General features: G+C 42.8%; 1 protein-coding gene across 1 annotated transcript in view; it reads right to left on the bottom strand.

Annotated features, from left to right (window-relative positions):
- The window catches only part of XRN2 (5'-3' exoribonuclease 2), a 54382-nt gene extending 36128 nt beyond the window's left edge, over positions 1 to 18254 (bottom strand). The window contains exons 1-10 of the mRNA XM_053397499.1: positions 18082 to 18254; positions 10272 to 10399; positions 10082 to 10193; positions 7471 to 7582; positions 6834 to 6892; positions 4734 to 4823; positions 3516 to 3588; positions 2500 to 2550; positions 1600 to 1757; positions 902 to 976 (exon numbers count right to left, since the gene is read on the bottom strand). Coding sequence (XP_053253474.1) covers positions 902 to 976; positions 1600 to 1757; positions 2500 to 2550; positions 3516 to 3588; positions 4734 to 4823; positions 6834 to 6892; positions 7471 to 7582; positions 10082 to 10193; positions 10272 to 10399; positions 18082 to 18156 — 933 coding nt within the window. The 5' untranslated portion in view covers positions 18157 to 18254. The remainder of the gene's footprint in view (positions 1 to 901; positions 977 to 1599; positions 1758 to 2499; positions 2551 to 3515; positions 3589 to 4733; positions 4824 to 6833; positions 6893 to 7470; positions 7583 to 10081; positions 10194 to 10271; positions 10400 to 18081) is intronic.
- Between the last annotated feature and the right edge of the window lie 4324 nt (positions 18255 to 22578).

The raw sequence follows: 22578 nt of genomic DNA, 5'->3' as shown, positions 1-22578 counted from the left end.
AATGCTTATCTCTTTCCATTCATTACAGATTCAGGTAAGTAGCCATTTCCATCAAGCAAGCGCAATCTGTCTCTCCCACAGAATTAAGGTGAGAATCTAGCAAAGACACTCTTTCCCCACAAACTGGAATTCCTGCATAACTCTTCCTTGAAATTAAATAATGTCCTCCCCCAACAATTTCATCCTCCAAAACCCCCAGTCCTGATTTTTTCCAAATTCACCTCCGGCAGCTTGGCAAAATTAAAATGTTCTCCTTCCCTCTAACTTGTTTGTCATGGCTAAAAAGGCCAGGAACGTGATCTTTCCATGCCACAAAACAGTCTACTCCAGATTTTTGTTTTTTCCTTTGCTGCAGCTTACATCACAACCAGTTCATCTTTTTTGTTCCTTTATCAGCCTCTGAAGAACAAAATGTGGGGAGCCCTTGTGAAACTTCTGCAGTTCCCCCCTCCTTTCTGAGATGGAAAGTGGGGTGCGTGAAAGAGAGCGAAGGCTGGGAACTGAGAAAGACCTTGCAGACAAGACTCTCTGGAGAAGCAAGACACAAAACCCTTGTATGGTAGCTGAACAAAGCTGACTAATAGAAGTAATGTTTCAAAATGCCAACCTAGTCGGAGGAATGAGAGAAGAGTAGGCAGGGCAGGATTAAATGTAAGACAATTCAGCAGCAGCATGTCCTGAAACCACCTTTTGCTGCTTAACAGGGAAAAAGCTGGTAGCTAACAAAAAACAAAGGGCAAGACACATGGCTTCTCCTGGCCAATTGCCAGAATTAATTTTTTGGTTGCCATGGCAACTTGTGCACATTGGCTTGGAAGTTAGTCTTGCTGTATCTAACAGGTCCTGAGACCCACTGCGTAGGGTTACAGCCTTAGTTCAAACACATCCAATTATTACTTACTTCTCTCAAAACACATAAGCGAATGAAGATAAATTCTTGTTCCGAACCAGGAGGACAATCTGCAAATTGATCGTGCTACAAAAGAGAAAAATGGTATACTATTTGTATGTAAGCTTTAGTTTAGAGTGCCTTCTCCCACAGCACAGGCCTAAGCATGTTTATTCAGAACTAAGTCCTGCTAAATTCACTAAGTTCTTTGCTCTAGAAAGGTGTGTTTCAGAATGCCACTTCAATAATAAATTAAGATTACTGAAAATTCCTGTGCATGCTTTATTCTCAGGTAAGAGTATCTGGGACTGTTTCTGAAATCAAGGGGATAAAGTCTAAACTTGCAGTGCTGACTCTAACCTGTCATCCCATTCCCATTTTGCTGCACAATATTTAAATACACTTTGGCATTTCTGCTGAATTGATTTGCCCTTCCCCACAAGTCCCATAATTTGTTAGACCACATTTATTTCAAGGAAATGAATCCTGCTTTGTGTTCCTTCCTTTACAAATAGTTGAGAATGGGTTTCAGTATGTCCTTGTTGCCAACCTGCAATGTTAGTCTGAGAGACAGAGATTACTCAAAGCCACACAATGACTTCTTGGCTAAGGAAGGATCTGAACAGGAATCTCCTTCATTCAAACCTATCACTTCATTCTCTCGCACAACACGCTGGCTCTTGAGAAAGTGAGCAAACTGTTCAACCTACCTCCCCTTGTTTTTCTTTTGGCAGACCCTGACAGTCCTTAACTTCATGTCCAAACTGGTTGCAAAGAGCACATGGCTTTGGTTTATTAGGCTTAAATTCTTCTCTAATTATAGTAAAGTTTGGTTCATGTGTAGCCAATCCCAACATAATTAGGTCAGCTATAAAAGAAATAAAGCAAAATTCAATAACTACAATAATGGCCAATGCAGATGATCCTCCAAACAAAACAAAGTATGTCAATTAGCAGTATAACATTATTATTTTTCATAACAGAATATGTATACTGCTTAACTGTAAATTCAGGCACCAGACCCACTGGCAAGCCATGCGCTACGAAGATGCTTGCAAACATGCTATGAAGGCTGGCAATATCAACCACACCATGTGAGAATCCGCTACAGATGACCGCAGTACCTGAAAACAGAGTCAGGTCATGCATCTACACCAGTGCCCAGAGAAATGATTGCTGGGAGGAGCGCAGACAGAAGAAATGTCTTGGTGCATCTGCAGCAGCACAACTGGATGGTTTCTTCTGCCCCAGATGCAATAAAACATGTCTCTCCTGTATTGGTCTCTAGATCCACAGCAGACGCTGTAACCTTCCAACAGTTTGACTTCACACCCAAAGGTGTACTCCTCCATTGTCTTCCAAAACAGACAGATGCCAACCAACTAATTGTAAATAAAAGCTCTAAGCAATTACAAATATGTTAATTATGTAGACATAAGTTTTTTAACAACCTTAGTAACCTCCAAAATATAACTGTAGACCCCAAGATGGCACTACCACATTTTACAAATGTGATTTACTCAGTATACACAGTACTGACCCATACAAATCATTCTCTACTTAACTGCTAGAATAATTACTAATGGAAGAAAACTAAGAAATGGACTTACCATCAGCACCACACAAACAGTGATGAGTGTTTGGATCATGATTCGGTTGAGCTAAAGCAAAAAAGAAAGAAATGTTAGATACATTTAATTACTGAAGACTCATTGATGACCTCTAAGGCTGAATAAAATTACATATGCTGCCCTTGGCTCTTTTGGTAGGAAAGGGTAGCGCATTAAATAAATAAATAAATAAATAAATAAATAAATAAATAAATAAATAAATTGCAAAAGCACAATAGACATTCAAGAGGTCAGAAAGGCAATACAGAAGTAGAAAGTTGATAAAACTGGCAGACCTAGTGGCGTTTTCACCAGAATACTATTTATTTATAGTTGTACCTTGGATCTCAAACGCCTTGGTCCCAAACAATCGAAACCGAGAAGTGACTGTTCTGGTTTTCTAATGATTTTTGGAAGCCAAACATTCGGTACGGCTTCTGATTGGCTCCAGGATGCTCCTGCAGCCAATCAGAAGCCACACCTTGGTTTTTGAATGGTTCCAGGAGTCAAAGGGACTCCCGGAATGCATTCTCTTCAAGAACCAAGGTACGACTGTACCGCCCTTCATCTAAAGATCTCAGGGCAGTTTACAAGATAATATGAATAGCTGTAGCTTCCAGGATATTTAATGATTGTTTGCCATTTAATCAGATTCCAAATTCATGAAGATTAAGCCCAAAGCCCAACTGGAGCAGGCCCTGGTGTTGTCTTTGCCAGTCTTCCTCACTCTCTCCTTCCTTCCCATTTTAAAGGTCAATATTTCATTCCAAGTTGCTCTATGTTTTTAATTCTAATACTGTACTGTATCTAATGTTCTAAAACCACTATAGTATTTATGATTCATCAAAAAAACAACACACCTCTCTTTACTGTTCTAAACACCTTTTTTCACATCTGTTTTGCTTATGCACTTTTGCATAAAAATATTCAGAAAAAGTAGATCTATTCACATTGAACAGCCCACTTTTACTAATATCAGTAGATACAACTTTTACTGTAGAAACCGCAAAAAATACCTCTTTGCCTTCGTATGTAATCCATGATTTTGTGTTCACCTTCACCCGGAGCACTAGCATCAGATAAAATAACCTACAAACATCACCAGAAAGAGGAAACATAAAAAGCAGAGTGAAACACTCAATACTTTGCAACACCATTAAAATTACTACTAATTTGTGTTATTTGGCACAGTGTTCCTGAAGACCTAGGACATTTAAAAAAAATAAATCAAAACTGGAAGTGCATTGCACTCATGCACAAAGTTACACATCACTCTTCAAAACAACATTCACACATCCTCCTTACAACTATGAGATGGTCTGGATAATAATGCCTCCTGCTCCCCATTTTTCCCAAGCCTTTCCAGGCGATCCTCCCATGCCTATCAGCTATACAGCAGGCTGTATGAGGGGCGGAGGCACCAGCACATGGAACCTTTCCGCTTCAAGGCAATAGAGGGCCTCTTCACAGAGCACACAGTACAACTATCATCATAATCATCAAACCTTTTATTGGCATCAACCATCCAAAAGTTCAACTATGGAGTTCGCTCCACAAGATGTAGTGAAGGTCACTAACTTGGATGGCTTTAAGAGGCTATTAGCCCTTTCCTCCATGAATTTGTCTACTAGCCATGAGGACTATACACGACCTCCATGGTTGGAGACTCTATGCCTCTGAATAGCAGTAGCTGGGACTTGCAAGTGTGGAGAGTGCTGCTGTGCTCAGGTTCTGCTTGCAGGATTCCCATAGGAGTCTGCTAGTCACTGAGAGAACTAGACAGAGCTTTGGCCTGGTCCAGTCGGGCTCTTATGTTATTAGTAGTGAATTTTTCAAGGCACACCAGACCCTCTTACGGCACACAGGTATATTCGGGCACATGCCCCCCACCCCCCGCATCTTGCCTTGCCACACCACACATGAAAAGCTACTTTTTAAGCCAAGTGTGTTTCAAAGTTGATATGGTACAGGTGGGGTCAAAATGCCACTGGGCTCACACACTCCAAAAGTAACTATGGATCTTAGTCTATAACTGCTAAATGAGGAAGTGATCTAATGATAGGTTTTCAAAATTTCCACATCTGAGATAAAACAGCTAAACACCTTGGGAATGCCTAAACTATACCTGGATGTTAAACTGTTGGTTTATCTTCTTCAATTAAAACAACTATCTTCTGGAACTCATTTGCATCAGTCAAGTTCCATTTATTGAACAATATGGGTATGAAACTTACTGCCAAGTTTTTCCATCCTGGATCATTGTTTAAACGATCAGCAATATAATAGCGAAGGCATTTAGCAAGATTGTCCATAAACTCAGTCCCCTAAAGAACAGGGAAATAATACAAAACAGGATAATACAAAATTTAGATTGTGGTGGGCAGATTGCAGATGTGAGCCATCTTACTTTTTTTAAAATAAAAAAGCAGAGCACAAAAGTCCAACAATTGAAGGGGCAAGCAAAGGAAGCAAAATGAAAGCTTGGGGGCAGAGCCAGTTGCCCCCAATTACTACACTCCTTGAACCATATAGAGAGTGCTATGCCTAAACAAGTATAAATCCACAGCTGCATTAATACAGCTCAAGCCCTAAAATGCATCAGGAGAGGCATACTAATGCCTAGTCATAGTCTTCCAATTAGTACAGTGGTACCTTGGTTGTCAAACGGCTTGGCTCCCGAACAAATCGGCTCCCGAACGCCACAAACCCGGAAGTGAGTGTTCCGGTTTGGGAACATTTTTCAGAAACCAAACATCCGACGCAGCTTCCAATAGAGTGCAGGAAGCTCCTACAGCCAACTGGAAGTCACACCTTGGTTTTCAAATGGTTCTGGGAGTTGAACGGACTCCCGGAACGGATTAAGTTCAACAACCAAGGTACCACTGTACTACAATTTTACAGGCAAAGAATTTCAAGACTAAGTGATTAACCTCAAGAACAGCCACAAAATTTACAACACAGTATTTTTTTTAAAAAAAAATATTATTATTACACAACTACAATCTGCATCTGCATTGATATATGTGGGGAACCTCCTGGTCACCAGTTCAAACCCCTTGGCAAGGTAAAAGTGTCCCCAGCAGCCCTCTGAATGTAGAGGAAGGGAGAGAAAAAATGTGTCAAAACTAGAAAAGGGAAAACCCCCACTTTTATATTTATACTGGCTCTGGTCCTGCCCACTGCAGACAGCCCTTGAGAGATGAAGCACTGTGGAGAACACTCTCCTCAACAGGAAATCCCCATGCCTCATTTATATTTTACATTTTTTCCACTAGGAAGCAAAGAGGTTCAGAAACATACAACTTGGCTAATGATTAGGTTAACATTTTATGTTTGAAGTTTACTAGGAAACCAAACTTGAAACCCTTACACCAAATCCATCACATAATGAGCTCTTCATCACTCAGGTCTTGCTTAGTGAAAAAAGGTTTATTTTTCTTAAGCCTGTGAGGATTTCTGTGCTGAACACACCTTCACACAAGGTTTCTGCATGAAACTAAACACTGGATTAGGGCTGGAAGAGATAACTCTGTTGTAGCCCAAGGTTTTTTGTATGGGAAGTTTCTGGCTAGAAATCCAAATAAGCCTAAAGTCATGTTACAGCATCTAACGGAACATAAGAACTGTAATGCAAAGTTCTGCACAACTAGCACAAAGGCTTGAAGAAGATTCTTAAGCATGTTTGATAGAATGCACTTAGAAAAAGCTATCTGGTAAAAGAAGGTTCCCACTTACAGGAGGGTTTAAGTTTGTTCAGTTGAACACATTTAAAAACCCTCTTCAAATACCAAACCATTTCAAGGCAAATCTTGCATGCATGCCCATGCCTCCATCTCTACAGCTTGCTTGTTAGGCAAATGCCAAAACATGGTGCAGGCTCTCTCTTTGACCTGCAGTATCAACAACAGATTACCCTATAGAACTGCCAAAACTCCCTGTATGTCACAGCTTCCCAAACCTGTGCTGTCATTGGCAGGGCAATTCTTAATACGCCAACAAATTTATGTTTTTCCACATGGAAAAAAACCATGAATTTGAAAAAGCACTCCATCTTTCCTGCTGCCTTTCAGTTTCTCCTCACCATTCTTACAATGCAGCATTGTTTGGCAGCAGGAGATGCCAAAGAGAAGAATATTCTTCCTCTGTGAATGCCATCAAACAGTATTGTTTCATATAGAAAAAGCTGTTGGATCCTAGTCTATCCTTACACAGCTATTCTGAAGATAGGAGGAAGGAAGAAACCTACAGCCAGTCAGAAATTAGCCAAGAATCACACAACAATACCATGATCAGTACTGTGACAACTCCCAAATTAGAATTATAAGAATACTTACTGGAGTAATGCAATTGCTATCAAATCTTTCTTTTATTTCTTCTGGAGGAAGATAGCCACCTTTAAAAGCAACATAATTTAACTAGTTTGAGACAGATAACTGCAGGAGGGAGGGGGACAGACATACTCCCTCTGTTATTTTGAACATGTAATATCTCATTTCACTCAGTTATGGGAATCACAACTAGTTGTGATCAAAACCACAATTTTATACATATTCTCTACTAATGGTAATTTTAATTCAGCAACTCCTCAATTTTTACAATGCATTGCTAATACAATTTCAAGCACATCTGTACAACTATTGTAAACCTCCCACTGATCCTCAGATGAAGGGTGGTATAGAAATTTAATAAATGGTAAAAATAAGGGTTAGAAATGTGGTTTTAAATATGCCTGAATTCTGTGCTCAATTCCATATTGCACAGCTTTCCTACACTCCCAAGAAATCACAGAACACAAACAACTGCTAATGCAAAATTTAATACAAAACTAAGAGCATGTCAGTCTTTTCTCTAGGCCAGTCACGTGATATCTGTGATATGGAGCCTGTCGCAAGAGAAATACTTCAGAAGATGCCACTCTTCTTCAAGTTACCTGTTACTGAACTAAACTGAATAGGTAACAAATCTATATACCTTTCTCTAAAATTTCTTGTCTGATTCTCTGCTTCTCTTCTGCAGTCTCCACTCCTTCTTTTGATGCTCTAAATCTTCTAGATCTTTGCTGGTTCATTTTTGCACGGGGAGCCTAGAAGAATAGAATTACCATGACTAATCATTTCACCCTTTATACTTAATTTCTATACTGTATTAAATTTGAGAACCTTACTTTACATATGCAATTGAGGAAGCCTTATCTGCTGGTAGCAATATTTTTTCCATTTATGTTTTAAAATACATACTCAAGAGCTTAAGCCAATGTTCAAAAGAGAAACTGCAATTGTGTTTATTATTTTATTTAAACATGGGGCGATTTCCATTACCCATGAGAAACTTTACAACAATTAAATATGCTTCCAGTTCAGTAATACAGCTGTGCCTCATTTTTTTGCCACATATCCTGCAGCAGCTGCAACATTTCTTTGTCCTCACATTGGCTTCATTTTAGTGCAAGGTGAAAGCCTTTTTGTTTACCTGTGGAATGTAATCAACCTTCTCGCTGACAATTGCTACTTTATATATGTTGTTATGATGCAGTTAACACTGGTTTTTTTACTGTTGTGCTATATACAGTTGCCTGTTCTTTCTTACTGCAGTGGAGTCTGGTAGCAGTGGTGGAGGGAGACAGCAACAGCAAAGGAAGCTTTGGGATAGGCAGGGACATTTTTGCCTTCTCCCCTTTGTCTACCAGCTGGAAAGACTGGTGTGTGACAGAAACTAATTAATCATGTTTTTAAAAACTAACTTGAAACACATTACTAAGTCCAGGACAGATGACTGGATCCGACTTTGGAAAATTAGTGCTTCATCATTCTCGAACTGATCTCAGAACAAGGAGGCTTCCTGACCAGTAACAGTTAATGGAAGTTAGCTAAAACATCCTGTGTGCAAGAACAGTTTCACAAGCTGTTGTCTACAGCCAGTGGCGTAGCGTGGGTTGTCAGCACCTGGGGCAAGGCAAGTAATTTGTGCCCCCTAACCCGTGGATTTTAGCAGGGGGCAGAGAGCTGCGAGTGCGAGCACCCCCCCAGATGTTGCGCCTGGTGCGGCCGGCCCCCCCTGCACCCCCCACGCTACGCCACTGTCTACAGCTAAACTGATTAAAGTGGTTGTTAAAACAATCTGGAATAGCCCCTGAGTAAATATACTTTTCATTCATTAATCCTTATCAGTTAAGGGACCCTGCACTGAGATATCGTTAGTAACTTGTGAACATGAAAATAGGTGTTTGGGGTTGTTTCAGTTTTGCAATCAAAAACAGAAGGCTTATAATTTTACAAATTAATGTATTCTAGTTCAGATGTGTATATGCAATGCAAACTGATAGAGGGTATAACACATTATCATTTTAAGCAGAACAATCCCAACCCCTGATCTACTACCATTTCTGGAGCACGTCTGAACATAGCTGTCAACTTTTCCATTTTTTAGAGGGAAATTCCCTTATTCCGAATAGGATTCCTCGCAAGAAACGGGAAAAGTTGACAGCTATGCATCTGAATGGAGCAGAAGTATCACCCTGTCAGTGGTGGAGTTCTGCTGACAAAGTGTGATGCAAACAGGGATGGAAGTTGCTGCCAGTTGCATTCCCACCAGCAGTAGCCAAGGGAAACCCCAAAATGGAGGCAGGGAGGGGTAAGGCTGGGCCAGCACAGGATTGGCTAGAACCTGTGCAGACCCAGCTGCTATCATGTGACAGTGACAGGTCTGATCTATGACCCTTTGCAGTACCAGCCTGAGACCTGGTGTGAGTGCCAGTGCTATAGCTATAGCTCTGGCTGTGCCGTTCCATCGTGCCCTGTGGCTGTCACTCAGGGGTTAGGATTAAGGCCAAAATAAATGCAAAGACAAGATTAAGAAATAAAAAGGAGTTCTTCTTGAACAATAAGGTTATACATCATTCTAAAAGGACCTCCCTGAAGAATACCACTCTTGAGTTCAGACTGCACTCAGAGAGAAATTGAAGGGGAGTTGATAAACTCATCTTATCCTGCAATACCTTTATAGACTGTGCATGTATGCCACAACACTAAGCAATGACAAGCACTGGGATGGGCTATAAGATCATCAACAAACTGAGATCACATACCAGTGGCTTCCTTAAAGGTAAAGGGACCCCTGACTATCCAGTCGTGACCGACTCTGGGGTTGGGGCGCTCATCTCGCTTTATTGGCCGAGGGAGCCAGCGTACAGCTTCCGGGTCATGTGGCCAGCATGACTAAGTTGCTTCTGGCAAACCAGAGCAGCGCACGGAAACACCGTTTACCTTCCCGCCAGAGCAGCTTCCTTAATGAACCTTAAATGAAGCCACCATTCACAGTCTATCTTAGGTGGCATAAGTAATGATCACACTCACAAAGTGTTAAAAATAAAATCATCTCATATATAAATGCAGTTACTTTAATTTTGACTTTGTTCACCAACTGGCAAAACAGATGCAGGAATGGAATTTAGTCATTGTGTCCAACAGCATTGTAAATAAAGTGTAAATTAAACTACAGCAGAAAATAGCACTTCAAACGATTCAGACACAATTTTTATCAACCCTGACCCAAATACATCAATGGCAACCACTTAAGTACTTACCACTCCATCTATTGCCATGTAGAGAAGCCGCCTCGGTCTCACAATATTAAAAAGCCTGTCAATATACTCAAATATGGCCACCATCATTTCATCTTCATTTTTGGGTGCTGGTCTGCAATGTAAGACATTGTGTCAATATCCAAAAAATGTTTAATGCAAGCTACCTATTTAATGTACAAATGTGACTCACTTGTCCTCAGGATGTGTACAAGGGTGGATGATGCCATTCATATCCAAATACAGATTATCAAATTCCACTTCATTGGGGTTTGGTTTGCTGGAGTCAATGGGAATTTTGATACCATTACATTCTTTAGGCTGCAAACAATGAATAGCAAAAGATTTTTAGATGTATGCATCACATAGAAATCTGAAAGAAAAACACAATCAAGGAAACATGGTGGAAATGGAAAGGAAATTCGAAAGGCAGGCTATGATTTATGAAAGGTAGCTAAGCTATCTCACCACATGCCTATGGGAATCTTTTCTCTCTTACTCCTCTTCTCTCTTACAAGTACTTTAAGCCAGCGTTAGAAACTCAGATACATAAGCTAGGTGCAAAATGGCTCCTTAAACCAAGTTTACAGTCACAAAAATGGAATGTCTAATATCCAATTTTTTGCAAGATGGCTCTAAAGTCTTATTTTTCAAATGATGAAGTCACTGTGGTCGATTATCAGTTAAACATCTGGCTGGTTCAGATGACAACCTTGAGCTAGGTTAAGAACTTTGAAGTCCGGTTAGACTGGCAAAAATGTATAAAAACTGTAGTGATATCTGTTGGAGATGCAAAAATGGGGCAGGAACCTTTCTACACATGTGGTGGGAGTGCAAAGAGATAGTGGGATTCTGGGAAAATATTTATAATGAATTGAAAAAGATGTTTAGATTATCATTTGGGGGGAAAAACCAGAATCCTTTCTCCTAGGTATCATGTCAGAGGAAATAAAAAGAACGGTCAGACCAATATTTATGTATGCAACTACGGCGGCAAGGTTATTAACTGCCAAAAATTGGAAAAGCAGCAGCATCCCAACTAAAACAGGCTGGCTATCTAAAATGATGGAATACTTCCATACTGCCGAATTAACAGGGAGGATAAGGGGAGATATGCTACAAAAAGTGAATAAGGAGTGGGCTATCTTTAAGGAATACATCAAAATCTATATGGAAAAAGTAGAATTTTTGACAGATACTGAGTGAATCCAGAAAATGATTAGAGTGAAAGGAGAGTAAAGTTAAGATAGAAGAAGAGATCAAAGAAACAATGAAATGTGTTTAAGCTAGTTGGAAAAATAAAGTAGCGTAACAAGAATGGCTGGAAGTCAAGTCACTTGGTGGGTGTCCGTGTGGGGTAGGTGTGTAGGTATGTTGATATGTATAGTATAAGTAGGTATTATACAGAGTACTGTAGGTATGTTTTATGCTATGAAAATAAGGTAGTGTATTGCATATATGTATTGTGTAAATGTAAGCGTTTTATATGTTATAATAAATTAAACAAAAAAAGGTTAAGAAATTTGAGAACTTAAAGAAGAAAAGTCACTTGATTCAGTGACAGTTCACATATATATTGGCCTATTCCTACCTCTTTGTCTTAATGGTGACACGGACCATTCATAACATAAGTATATTCTTCCTAACTGTGAGCAGCGCAGTGGGGTGGGGTAAGTGAAGACAAGCTACAACAATTAACTATAATGTCATTCAGTGCTCCTGCTCAGGCTGCACAGAAAAAGCATTTTGGTTCTTGAAATTCATTCTGATAGTGCAGATAAAATATAACCGAGAGAATTCTACAGAATGTGGTCTTAGTGTGTGAAAACAGTCAAGATCCAAGGAGCCCGATGATGCCAGACACCATCCTGGTGCCCAGGCACCTAAATCAAATTTCACTATCTATGCAACTAAGCACCTGAACTGTTCTTGTCAAGAATGCCAATTTGCCAGAGGCCAATTTAAAAGTAGGCAATATTTTAAAAGGCTGAAGGTGTAAAAAGTCTTCAGGGGATTGTGCTGTGGGAGTCGAGTTAAGAGGACATAACTGAGTGTAAGCAAAGCCCTCATATGTCATAATGCAGAATCCCAGGCCAACTGAGTATTAGGATAGACTCCCTCTACCATTTCTATGAAACTGAGCACATATGCTATGATCAGATTGTAAAGGAACACTACAGGCATAGTTTAGAGAGCCATTCAAACATCACATTCTGCTTGCCCCTACAATTTAAAACTCTCCAGCTTGTTTTCTCCTGCTCCGGTGGATAGGACTCTAACAAATGGCTTCAATTTACAAGGAAGTAGATTCTGACTAAAACCTCAGGAATAACTTTCAAACAGTAAGAGCTGTTTGACAGTGGAACAGACTCCCAAGAGTGGTGGTGGACTCTCCTTCCTTGGAGGTTCTAAAGCAGAGTTTGGATGGCTTTCTGCCATGTATGCTTTAGTTGAGATTCCTGCATTGCAGGGGGTGGACTTGATGACCCTCAGGGATCCCTTCCAACTCTACAATTCTATTATTTCACTACATATGTTGATGAAGATGGTCTTGGATTTGGTTTTGAGAATCCCAGAACAGCAGCATTGGGGGATCTCAATATTTATGCCAAGCTCACTTCAACTGGGGTGCTGCAAGACTTCATGGCCACCATGACAACTATAAGGCTGTCCCAAAATGTCATTGTCCCATGCATGTGGTAGGACACTCCCAATTTAAGGTCTCTCTTCTGAGCAAAAGGATGGTGGTATGATAGTGAGAGTGGTGTTGTAAATAATGACTAGCAGTAACTAGGAATTCAGACAGGAGTATTTCTCAACTCTACTTGAAGATGCTAGAGCAGGGGTTGGCAACCTAAGGCCCATGGGCCACAAGTGGCCCACGGGGGTCGTTTAACCGGCCCATGAGCTGCCCCCAAACTGAGCTGCCCCCTTGGCGAGTCCCCGCACGCTGCGCTAAACCAGCGCAGCGCGGTGCGGGGACTCGCTTCTGCGACGCCGGAAATCGTGCCTGCACATGTGCAGATGCCGGAAATCGCAGGCGTGTGCACGCAATCCGGCCCATGGAAGGACCTCCACTAGAGTGAACTGGCCCAGGTGAGGTAAACCTTGCCAACCCCTGTGCTAGAGGCTGAATCTGGGATCTTTCATATGCAAAGCAGACACTCTAACACTGGAACGCCCCACCCCCACCAAAAAGTCAACTATTCACTTGAAACCGTGGGATCAGATTCTTAAGGTGAAAACCCAGATCTACAGACGTATTATGCCTGCAGCCATCCAAGGGCCTGAAGCTCTTCTGGAGACATCTGGCAGAGGGTGTATCTTAGCCACTTAGCAATGCTAGAGAGCCAAGCTCGGGGTAAGGTAATGCCTCTTTAAGTTCTTCTTCTAACTCTCAGCTATGCAATGGCTATATAGGTGTTCAGACCTTTGTTCTTCTCTCCTAGGGATTCACACTGGAAGCTGTTCCCATTCTTCTGCATATGACTCAGCCTTAGCAACCTGGATACCTGCTACTTATTGCTTAGCGACTTTAATATTTGTTACTTATTGCTTAAGACTCCCACCACAAATCAGTTTCCTCCAGACTTTGTTCAGAATCCCAAATGCTCACATTTTCCCCAAAGGAGCTTACGTGCATCTTAAATTACTGCTATTACATCTGCAATAAGCAACAAACAGAATGTGCAGGAACTAAATACTTGATCAAGAACAGAACAACCTTAAAAGTGAGCCAACAAATAAAATTATACCAGACATTAAACTCTGGCCATTTTCTTGAACATTTGCAAGTCCTTGTAGAAGAACTCTGTCAAATCATGCAACTGGAAACTTTTCACAAGCAAGAGGAATTGTTCTTAAAAATAAAACACTTTGCAGGGGGCAGAGGCAATAATATATAGTACGAAGAAAAACAACAATATAGTTTATGTTTGCAGAATGTCCCCCAATTTTATAAAGCAGATAAGCAACTACCTGTCATTTTGTGAGTCTTTCATCTCTCAAGGATTGCAATCCCATATGCATTTATTGGAAGTAATGCAACAGAAAACACTAAGACCTATTCCAATGTATGTACAGTGGTACCTCGGGTTACATACGCTTCAGGTTATAGACTCCACTAACCCAGAAATATTACCTTGGGTTAAGAACTTTGCTTCAGCATGAGAGTAGAAATCGTGGAGTCACACGGGATAGCATTTTGACTGATGTGCTGCCCACAGCGCTACCCAGGTGACTTATGCAGCGTGTAGGGCAGTTTCATTCAGCATCAGCAATTTTACCTGTGGGTCAGGCAGGGCAGCACTTTGAGTCTTGCACCACCTGCAGCACCATTTTTACTTGTGCTGTGGCACAGGCAGGGGCAGTTTCACTCAGTGGAAGCAATGATACTTGTAAGTTGCGCAGGGCGGCATTTTTACTCTCACACTACCAAGGTGATTCACATTGCAGCACATGGGAGGCAGGTGTTTTACTCTTGAGTCTTAGGCACCATACATCACCTCCATAGATCTAAAACTGGTCACAACTGGACCATGCCAAGTTGCAAAACGCACCTAGCACATAGAGAGTTTCAGACACTGCATAGGACCACAAAGTTATTCACCACATGTAGGACACACATCATTATAGCTGATAGATACTAATCATGTTCTGGCATAAATCCAGCATGGCAAAGACACTCAAACTGCTTTCAGCAAAGAACTCAACAGAACAGCAGGGGGGGAAATCAGCAAGGAAAAGTTAGAAACTCTAAGCAAAAGATTAAAGTTACTAAGACCAACATAGCTCCAGTCTCAAGTTCTCCAGAGAGCAAAGTACAAGATGCGTTGATTACTCTATTTATATCCCACCTTTCTCCCAATGCATGATGCAAATTGGCTTATAGCAAAAATTAAAACAGATACAACTAAAGCCATGCAATATAAACATTTTAAAAAGTAAAATAAGTAATCCTATTAAAAACAGTGCTGAAAACACTTAAAACCATTTAAGAGTGTGCATGTACACACACAAATGCAACACACAAACAAGTAGGGTTCAGAATTTCCTGGTCGCCAGGCACATTTCACAACTGGGGATGGTTTGCTTGCAACCAATTTGAGATGTCTTGTTGCAGGTAATGCAACTGACATCTCCACCATCTAGGTGCGTGCCACAGTGCGAGTCAGCTGGCTGGCACTGCTGCACAACTTGAGAATAAAATTGCCACCGTATGTGCCAGCTGGCTGGCAAGTACAACATCCACCCTCAGAAGACCCTGCCACAATAGCCTGTTAGTGGCCAAAGACCGGGGGTGGGGGGAGCACTTGCCTGCCAGCAAAAGGAAGATTCTCTCTTTGATCCTCCTCAGTCGTGTCTGTGGAGGTGGTGGGACCAAGAGAAAGACCTCCCCAAAAGACGTCAAAGTCTTAGCAGGCTCATATAGGAAGATATCATCCTTCAGATAGCCTGAACCCAAACCACATAGGGCTTTGTGGGTCATAACCAGCACTTTTGATTTGTGCCCAGAAATAGATAGAAAGCCAGTAAGCTGGTGTATCAAGGGATTTCCATTCTCCCTGTAACATTGCCTGGCTGTGATTCATGAAGGCCACTCCCACCTGGCTTAGGGGGCGGAGCCCAGACTCACCCAGGTCTACTAAAGAGCTCCTGGTGAGACCGGAGGGACATCACTATGCCTGACAACAAATCCTAATTATTGGATTCTTTTGCCCCATCTTTTTGTGCCTGTCAAACAGCCATGTCATGCTTATTGTAATATTTTATTCTCTTGTTAATTATGCTGTTTTAAATGTGCATTTTATAATTGACTTCACTTAGCAACTTTTTTTAATGTTTAAGATTGTTTGTTTGTTTTTTGTTAACTTACTTTGTGTTAAATATGTATTCTGTAGTTGGCCACCTTTGTAGTGTTTTATTTTGAAATCTCTGAGATGGTATTTTGGTTTCCTGTTGATTATGTTGCTTTGAGTGTGTACTTTATATTTTATTTTCTTCAGAAAAGTTTGATTCTGGATTGTTTTATTGATGTTTAATATGCTGTGAACCGCTTTGAGATTTTTCTTAAAAATATAAAGCTGTATAGAAATTTATAAATTAAATTAATTAACTGGATCCAGTGAGCAATCTGGCCATGTGAACAGACAGCTCCAGAGATGGATGCAGCTGATGCACTAGTTTTGAATGTGCTAATGCACTTCTGGCTACTGCTAAAACCTGGGACCCTAGGCTCAGGGCTATTGTTATTGTTAATTAAATCTGTATACCATCCTTTATACAAAGATCATAGAGCAGTAACAACATAAAAATATAAAATGAGAACACAAAATACATTTATAAACCCAATAACCCCCCTCCCACAAACATTTAAAGGACCACAGAATACTCAAAGGCCTGACTAAATGAAACATTTTCACCTGTCAGCTTGTCCATGTCCTCAAGTCTTACCAAATGAAACTCATCCAACACAATAGGACTAGACCAGGTACATCCAACTTCCAAGAGACTGTGATCTACTCACATTATAAAAATACTGGCTGTGATCTACCCATTGTTATTGACGAGATCTACCATCTATCTACCACAGACATCCAGTGATCTACCGGTAACAATTAACTATAATGTCATTCAGTGCTCCTGCTCAGGCTGCACAGAAAAAGCATTTTGGTTCTTGAAATTCATTCTGATAGTGCAGATAAAATATAAGTGAGAGAATTCTACAGAATGTGGTCTTAGTGTGTGAAAACAGTCAAGATCCAAGGATCCCCAGGCACACATTTCCAGATGGAGATGATGCCAGACGCCATTTTCACTTGGTCGCAAGTGGCAGATAGTCAGGTGTAAAATGTGCCTGGTGCCTGGCTAATTTCGAACACTGCTCTGGACACGAATCGTGCTTCATCTGTTGTAATAGACGAGTCAAGATTCTGGTAAAAGAAAGTGATTTTTTCCTCAAAGTGCTCCACAAACAAGTCTCGGTGAGATACCACTTCCTTCAGGCCAGACCGTGACAGGCCCCAAACTACCTGAAAAACTCTGCCAGGTGACACAATGAGGATGTAATGGAGGCAGCAAAGTATGCCTTTTTTGCTGCCTTCTGTGCCACTAGATATGCTTGATGATGAGTCCTCACAGTTTTCGATTGCATTTGACCGGAGTTTTCCTCCACTCCCATTCAAGCAACCTTCCAGCTTGTTGCCTCTCCCTAAGTTCTGGAATATACCAAGGAGCCAATTGGGCTCCACAAAGTGGGAGAGAGTGCTCAGGGGTGATCATGTATGGTACAAAAACCATAAATTAAAACCAAAAAAACTTATGTATTCAGTGCATGGGGAACATTCAAAGCAACACAGGCTTGTTGGCCAGGATTGCAGTAATATGCTCAAACCATCTTGCCCCAGTGAGCAAGCTGGCCGCTGAATTCTGCACCAGCTGAAGTTTCCAAACCGTCTTCAGAGGCAGCCCCACATACAATGCATTGAAGTAACCGAACCTAGAGGTTACCAGGGCCCAGATGACAGCAGTTAAGTATCCCTGTCCAGATAGGGGTGAAGGTGGGCCGCCAGCAGAAGCTGAGGGAAGGCACTCCTGAGCCTCAAGCAGCAGCCGAGGATCCGGAAGACTCACAAGCTCCGTACCCGCTACTTCAGCGGGAGTGTAACCCCATCGAGGCCGCCACCTCCCCCCGTCCCTTCTAGGGCAAAGCCATCACGGGTTTGAAGGCACCGTCTTTGCACGACGCATCTTCAGGCTCAAAAGGGCTGCATCGCCCCCGAGCGCGCTCCCCCTGCCGAAGGGGCTGCTCCCGGGCTAAGTTCTGAGCATCGGCGCCGCGGACCGGGAGAAGCCCGAGGGGCGTTGCGGGGAGGCGGCGGCGGCGGGCTGGCCAGATGCTCCGCGGCCCCTGGCGCCGGCCCTCCCCGCCTCCCTCAGGCTGGGCCTCGGGCCCGACAAGGCCGCACAGCCAGGGCCCCTCCCCGCCCGCCCGCCCGCCTCACCTTCTCCTCGACGCAGGACACGATGATGGCCGGGTACTTGCGGCTCAGCCAGCGGAAAAAAGCCGGAACCCCCATCGGACGCCTCTCGCGCTGCGCGCAGCCCGGCAGCACCGCGAGGCAGCGAGAGGCAGGAAACCGGCGCAGGCCGAGGAGCGCTTCCGGGTCACCGGGTCAGGGCTGCCGTGATGCGGGGGGGGGAGGAGGGGCGCCTTGAAATTCCTGCCCACGTGACCGGCGACCTCGCTTGACGCCTCCATCTTGGAACCTGGCGGGAACATGCGCACAAGGAGAAAGCGAAGGTTCGGAGCGCGCGGCCGTGGGAGCATCGCCTGAATGCTTTGCCAGGGCGCGCGGCTTCCCGGGAGCCACGTGAGAGAGACGCTGGAGGGAGAGGGGAAGGCGGGGAGCTGGAATTCCTATTCATTCCTATTTATTTGTATAACAATATCAGGATAGTTGTGGGCTTAACAGACATGTAAAAAATCAGTTTATAATTTTAACATTATATATTTTATCAAAGGTTTTTTCAGCTTCTAAACGGTATATGGTAGTTGCATTATAGAAATTCGGATTTCCGTTGGAATTAATAAAATGGATTAAGGTATTACAGTATATGATTCACCCTTGCTTTTGAATATTTGCTCGGAACCCTTTAGCTTGTGCTATTGGAGAACACAGGGAGATCTTCATGGAACTTTGAAGCGTCAGGCATAGCTCTAATGGCTTTAGCCCAAACGTAGCAGAGTTTTCCTGCACAGCGAAGAAGCTAGTTGAGGTGGAAATGACTAGTCAGCTAGACTCAGAATAACTATTTACAGGATTTATTAAAAGGAAAAATGAAACCAGCAGAGTTTCTGCATACAAAACAAAGCAAACTAAATCCTTTCTTTCTCTCTCTCTCTCTCTCTCTCTCTCTCTCTCTCTTAACCATACACAGCACTCCTACTCCTAACACACCTAACCCAAACTGTGCTAGCATTCCTAGATAACAGAGTTGAGTGCTGGTCGTTAACCAATCAGAGTAAGTAGTTTCTAGGTCAAGCAGACCTTGGCTTTCTGCCAAGAGTAAATTGACACTGCCTTAAGTTAATTGTGTGAAGCCAGAATCTGTAAGTTTTCATGAGAATCAATTAACAGAAACTGAACAGATCTACGGAGCAATCTATAATTCAGCTGAATATATATTGGTTTTATTTGCAGATGATATTCTTCAGTTTATTTCTAAGCGTCATATTACTGTTCCCTGTGGCTAGCTCACTTGGTTAGAGTGTGGTGCTGATAACACCAAGGTTTGACCCCCACACCTTCATGGCAGGGGGTTGGACTAGATGACCCTCAGAATCCCTTCCAACTCTACAGTTCTGTTCTATTATTCCTGTGTTGATGCAAATGATAGATGCCTTTGGTAAAATATCAAGTTATTCCATTTGTTGTTGTTTAGTCGTGTCCGCCTCTTCGTGACCCCCTGGACCAGAGCAAGCCAGGCACTCCTATCTTCCACTACCTCCCACAGTTTGGTCAGACTCATGTTTGTAGCTTCGAGAACACTGTCCAACCATCTTGTCCTCTGTTGTCCCCTTCTCCTTGATCTTTCCCAACATCAGGGTCTTTTCCAGGGAGTCTTCTCTTCTCATGAGGTGGCCAAAGTATTAGAGCCTCAGCTTCAGGATCTGTCCTTCCAGTGAGCTCTCAGGGCAGATTTCCTTAAGAATGGAGAGGTTTGATCTTCTTGCAGTCCATGGGACTCTCAAGAGTCTCCTCCAACACCATAATTCAAAAGAATCAATTCTTCGGTGATCAGCTTTCTTTATGGTCCAGCTCTCACTTCCATACATCACTACTGGGAAAACCATGGCTTTAACTATACGGACCTTTGTCGGCAAGGTGATGTCTCTGCTTTTTAAGATGCTGTGTAGGTTTGTCATTGCTTTTCTCCCAGGAAGCAGGCGTCTTTTAATTTTGTGACTGTTGTCACCATCTGCAGTGATCATGGAACCCATGAAAGTAAAATCTCTCACTGCCTCCATTTCTTCCCCTTCTATTTGCCAGGAGGTGATGGGACCAGTGGCCATGATCTTTGTTTTTTTGATGTTGAGCTTCAGACCCTATTTTGTGCTCCATTAGCTGGTACAAAAAGGAAATTGAAGCCAATAGGTGAAAATTTGCATACCCGCATATTTAAAGGTAAAGGGACCCCTGACCATTAGGTCCAGTCGTGGCTGCCTCTGGAGTTGCAGCGCTCATCTCACTTTATTGGCCGAGGGAGCCGGTGTACAGCTTCCAGGTCATGTGACCAGCAAGACTAAGCCACTTCTGGCGAACCAGAGCAGCGCTCTGAAACGCCGTTTACCTTCCCGCCAGAGCGGTGCCTATTTATCTACTTGCACTTTGAGGTGCTTTCAAACTGCTAGGTTGGCAGGAGCAGGGACCGAGCAACAGGAGCTCACCCCGTCACAGGGATTTGAACCGCTGACCTTCTTATCGGCAAGTCCTAGGCTCTGTGGTTTAACCCACAGTGCCACCTGCGTCCCTCACCCATACATTTAAGGAATATCAATTCCACATTTGTTCCAAATCTGTTAAATATTTAGGTATGTCAATACCAAGCGCTATAACTCAGTTAATAACATATCTATTTAGTTCATGACGTTTTTTAAATTAAAAACAACGCTCAAATAGATTCAGATATATTATGTGAAATGGCTGTCAGTGCCTCATATTTGTTCATGATCAGTTTTTATACCAAGAACTAAATTATTGCTTCCTTCATACTTCCAAATTTGACATATTTTGCATTTGATACTAAAATGCGAGGTGTTATCTAGTCAGGAACAAGGTAAAATAACATTACACATAGTGGGTTGCCTGTATTTAAGATCTGATCCTTCTGCACAAGAAAACCAAGGACCAACTTGGGCGTAAGCCCCATTGACACAAGGAGACTTCTGAGTATATATATAGGCCTTTGCATGGTAAGTTAACTATACAATGAATTTTTTTAATGACTGCTTGGGTGTCAGCTTATTGTGTATTTTTAGCATTTGCAGAAAACAACATTGAGGTTGGAGGACAGAAAAGCCAAAGCAGAAATCCAGCAGGTCTTCAGAACTATGGTTGTTCCAAGGACTAGAAGCAGGAAAGAAATGTGCACTATAAAGGAGGCCAAAACAGCCCCTCGTCAGCACCCCAGTCCAAAGAATTCACTCATTCACAGTTCTGACCTCATTCATTTGCTAAAAATATTGAACTTTGGGAGCAGCCAGGCTGACTTCAAGGAAATCGTTTAGTGGGGTGCCTGCACATTTTACTTTATAAATTTCCACCTGCACGTTTATAAATCTGTTGATACCTGGGGGAGGGGCGGAACACTACAGCTGGAGAAGCCATCTGCCATTATCTCTGCTTCCCTCCCTTGCACTTCTCTTCCTTCCTATGGAACAGTTTTATAATCTTTTTAACCATCTGCTTCTTGCCACACTTGGCCCATTTCCCAAGTGGAAAAGGACTACCTCTAGCAGAGCAGATGCAACTAGGGGGGAAGCTGGAAGGAGCGTGGAGGGAAACATCAGCAGAAAGTAGCATGAGCTGTCAACACAGCCTACTGATATTCTGCATGCCTGATTGAGGGGGCCCAGGGCCATGGGGCTCACCAGAGGATGCCATTGGGATGCTGGGGCTGTGCAGAGGGTGCTGCATCACAGCCCAAATAACTCCATGGCAACACAGTCATGTGCCTTCGTGCCACGCAAATCTTCCCATGCAGAGGTCACCTTCATCCCATCCTTGGTCCCAGCGGCCTCTGCCCAGCTTGACATTAATGGCAGCTGCCACACCAACTTGGCTCAGGACAGCACCACATTAGCAGTGCAGCAGAACCACAATGGTGCCAAGTACAGGTGTTGAGGGGCATGCTGCAAGGCTCTGTAGAAGAGAACCTGCACTGGGTGTGCTCTTGGCCCCACGCCCAGGCTGCCTGCTGCTGCTGCTGCCAACTCAGTGAGCACCAAGCCTGGGCCAGTGTTCAACCTTCAGCATGTCGGACAGTTCCCTGCCTTGACAAGGTGCCATGGGAGCTGTCCAGCATTTGAGAGTCAAGGCTGCTGGATGCTGTTGATGTCTGTAGCGATCTTCATTCCCCCCCCCCCGCTCCCCACCAAAGCCTTTTACTCTTGCTTTACAGCGCAGACCTACTATGAGGGAAATGTGCTGGCTATTTGAGAGGATTCACTGTTCAGCTTGGCTAGCTGGCAGTGAGAAGCAGCATTCCTTACTACCCCATACCAGCCTTGCACTCAAGGTATCGCTTGTTTGCTAAGACCTGCACGTGAAAGGCAAAGGACAAGGGACTGGGCATATTGCTTCTAAAGCGGGGCGGGGGGGGGGCGGGGCGCAGAAGTGTGATGGTTTGGACTCTGTACGAAGCTTTATACAGTGGTACCTCGGTTTTTGAACAGCTTGGTTCTCGAACTACTTGGAACCCAAACACTTCAAACCCAG

The sequence above is a fragment of the Podarcis raffonei genome, chromosome 7 (genome assembly GCF_027172205.1).
Source record: "Podarcis raffonei isolate rPodRaf1 chromosome 7, rPodRaf1.pri, whole genome shotgun sequence".
NCBI classification, from domain to species: domain Eukaryota; kingdom Metazoa; phylum Chordata; class Lepidosauria; order Squamata; family Lacertidae; genus Podarcis; species Podarcis raffonei.
Note: the sequence above shows the minus strand (reverse complement) of the source record. Positions and strands in the feature narration are given on the sequence as shown.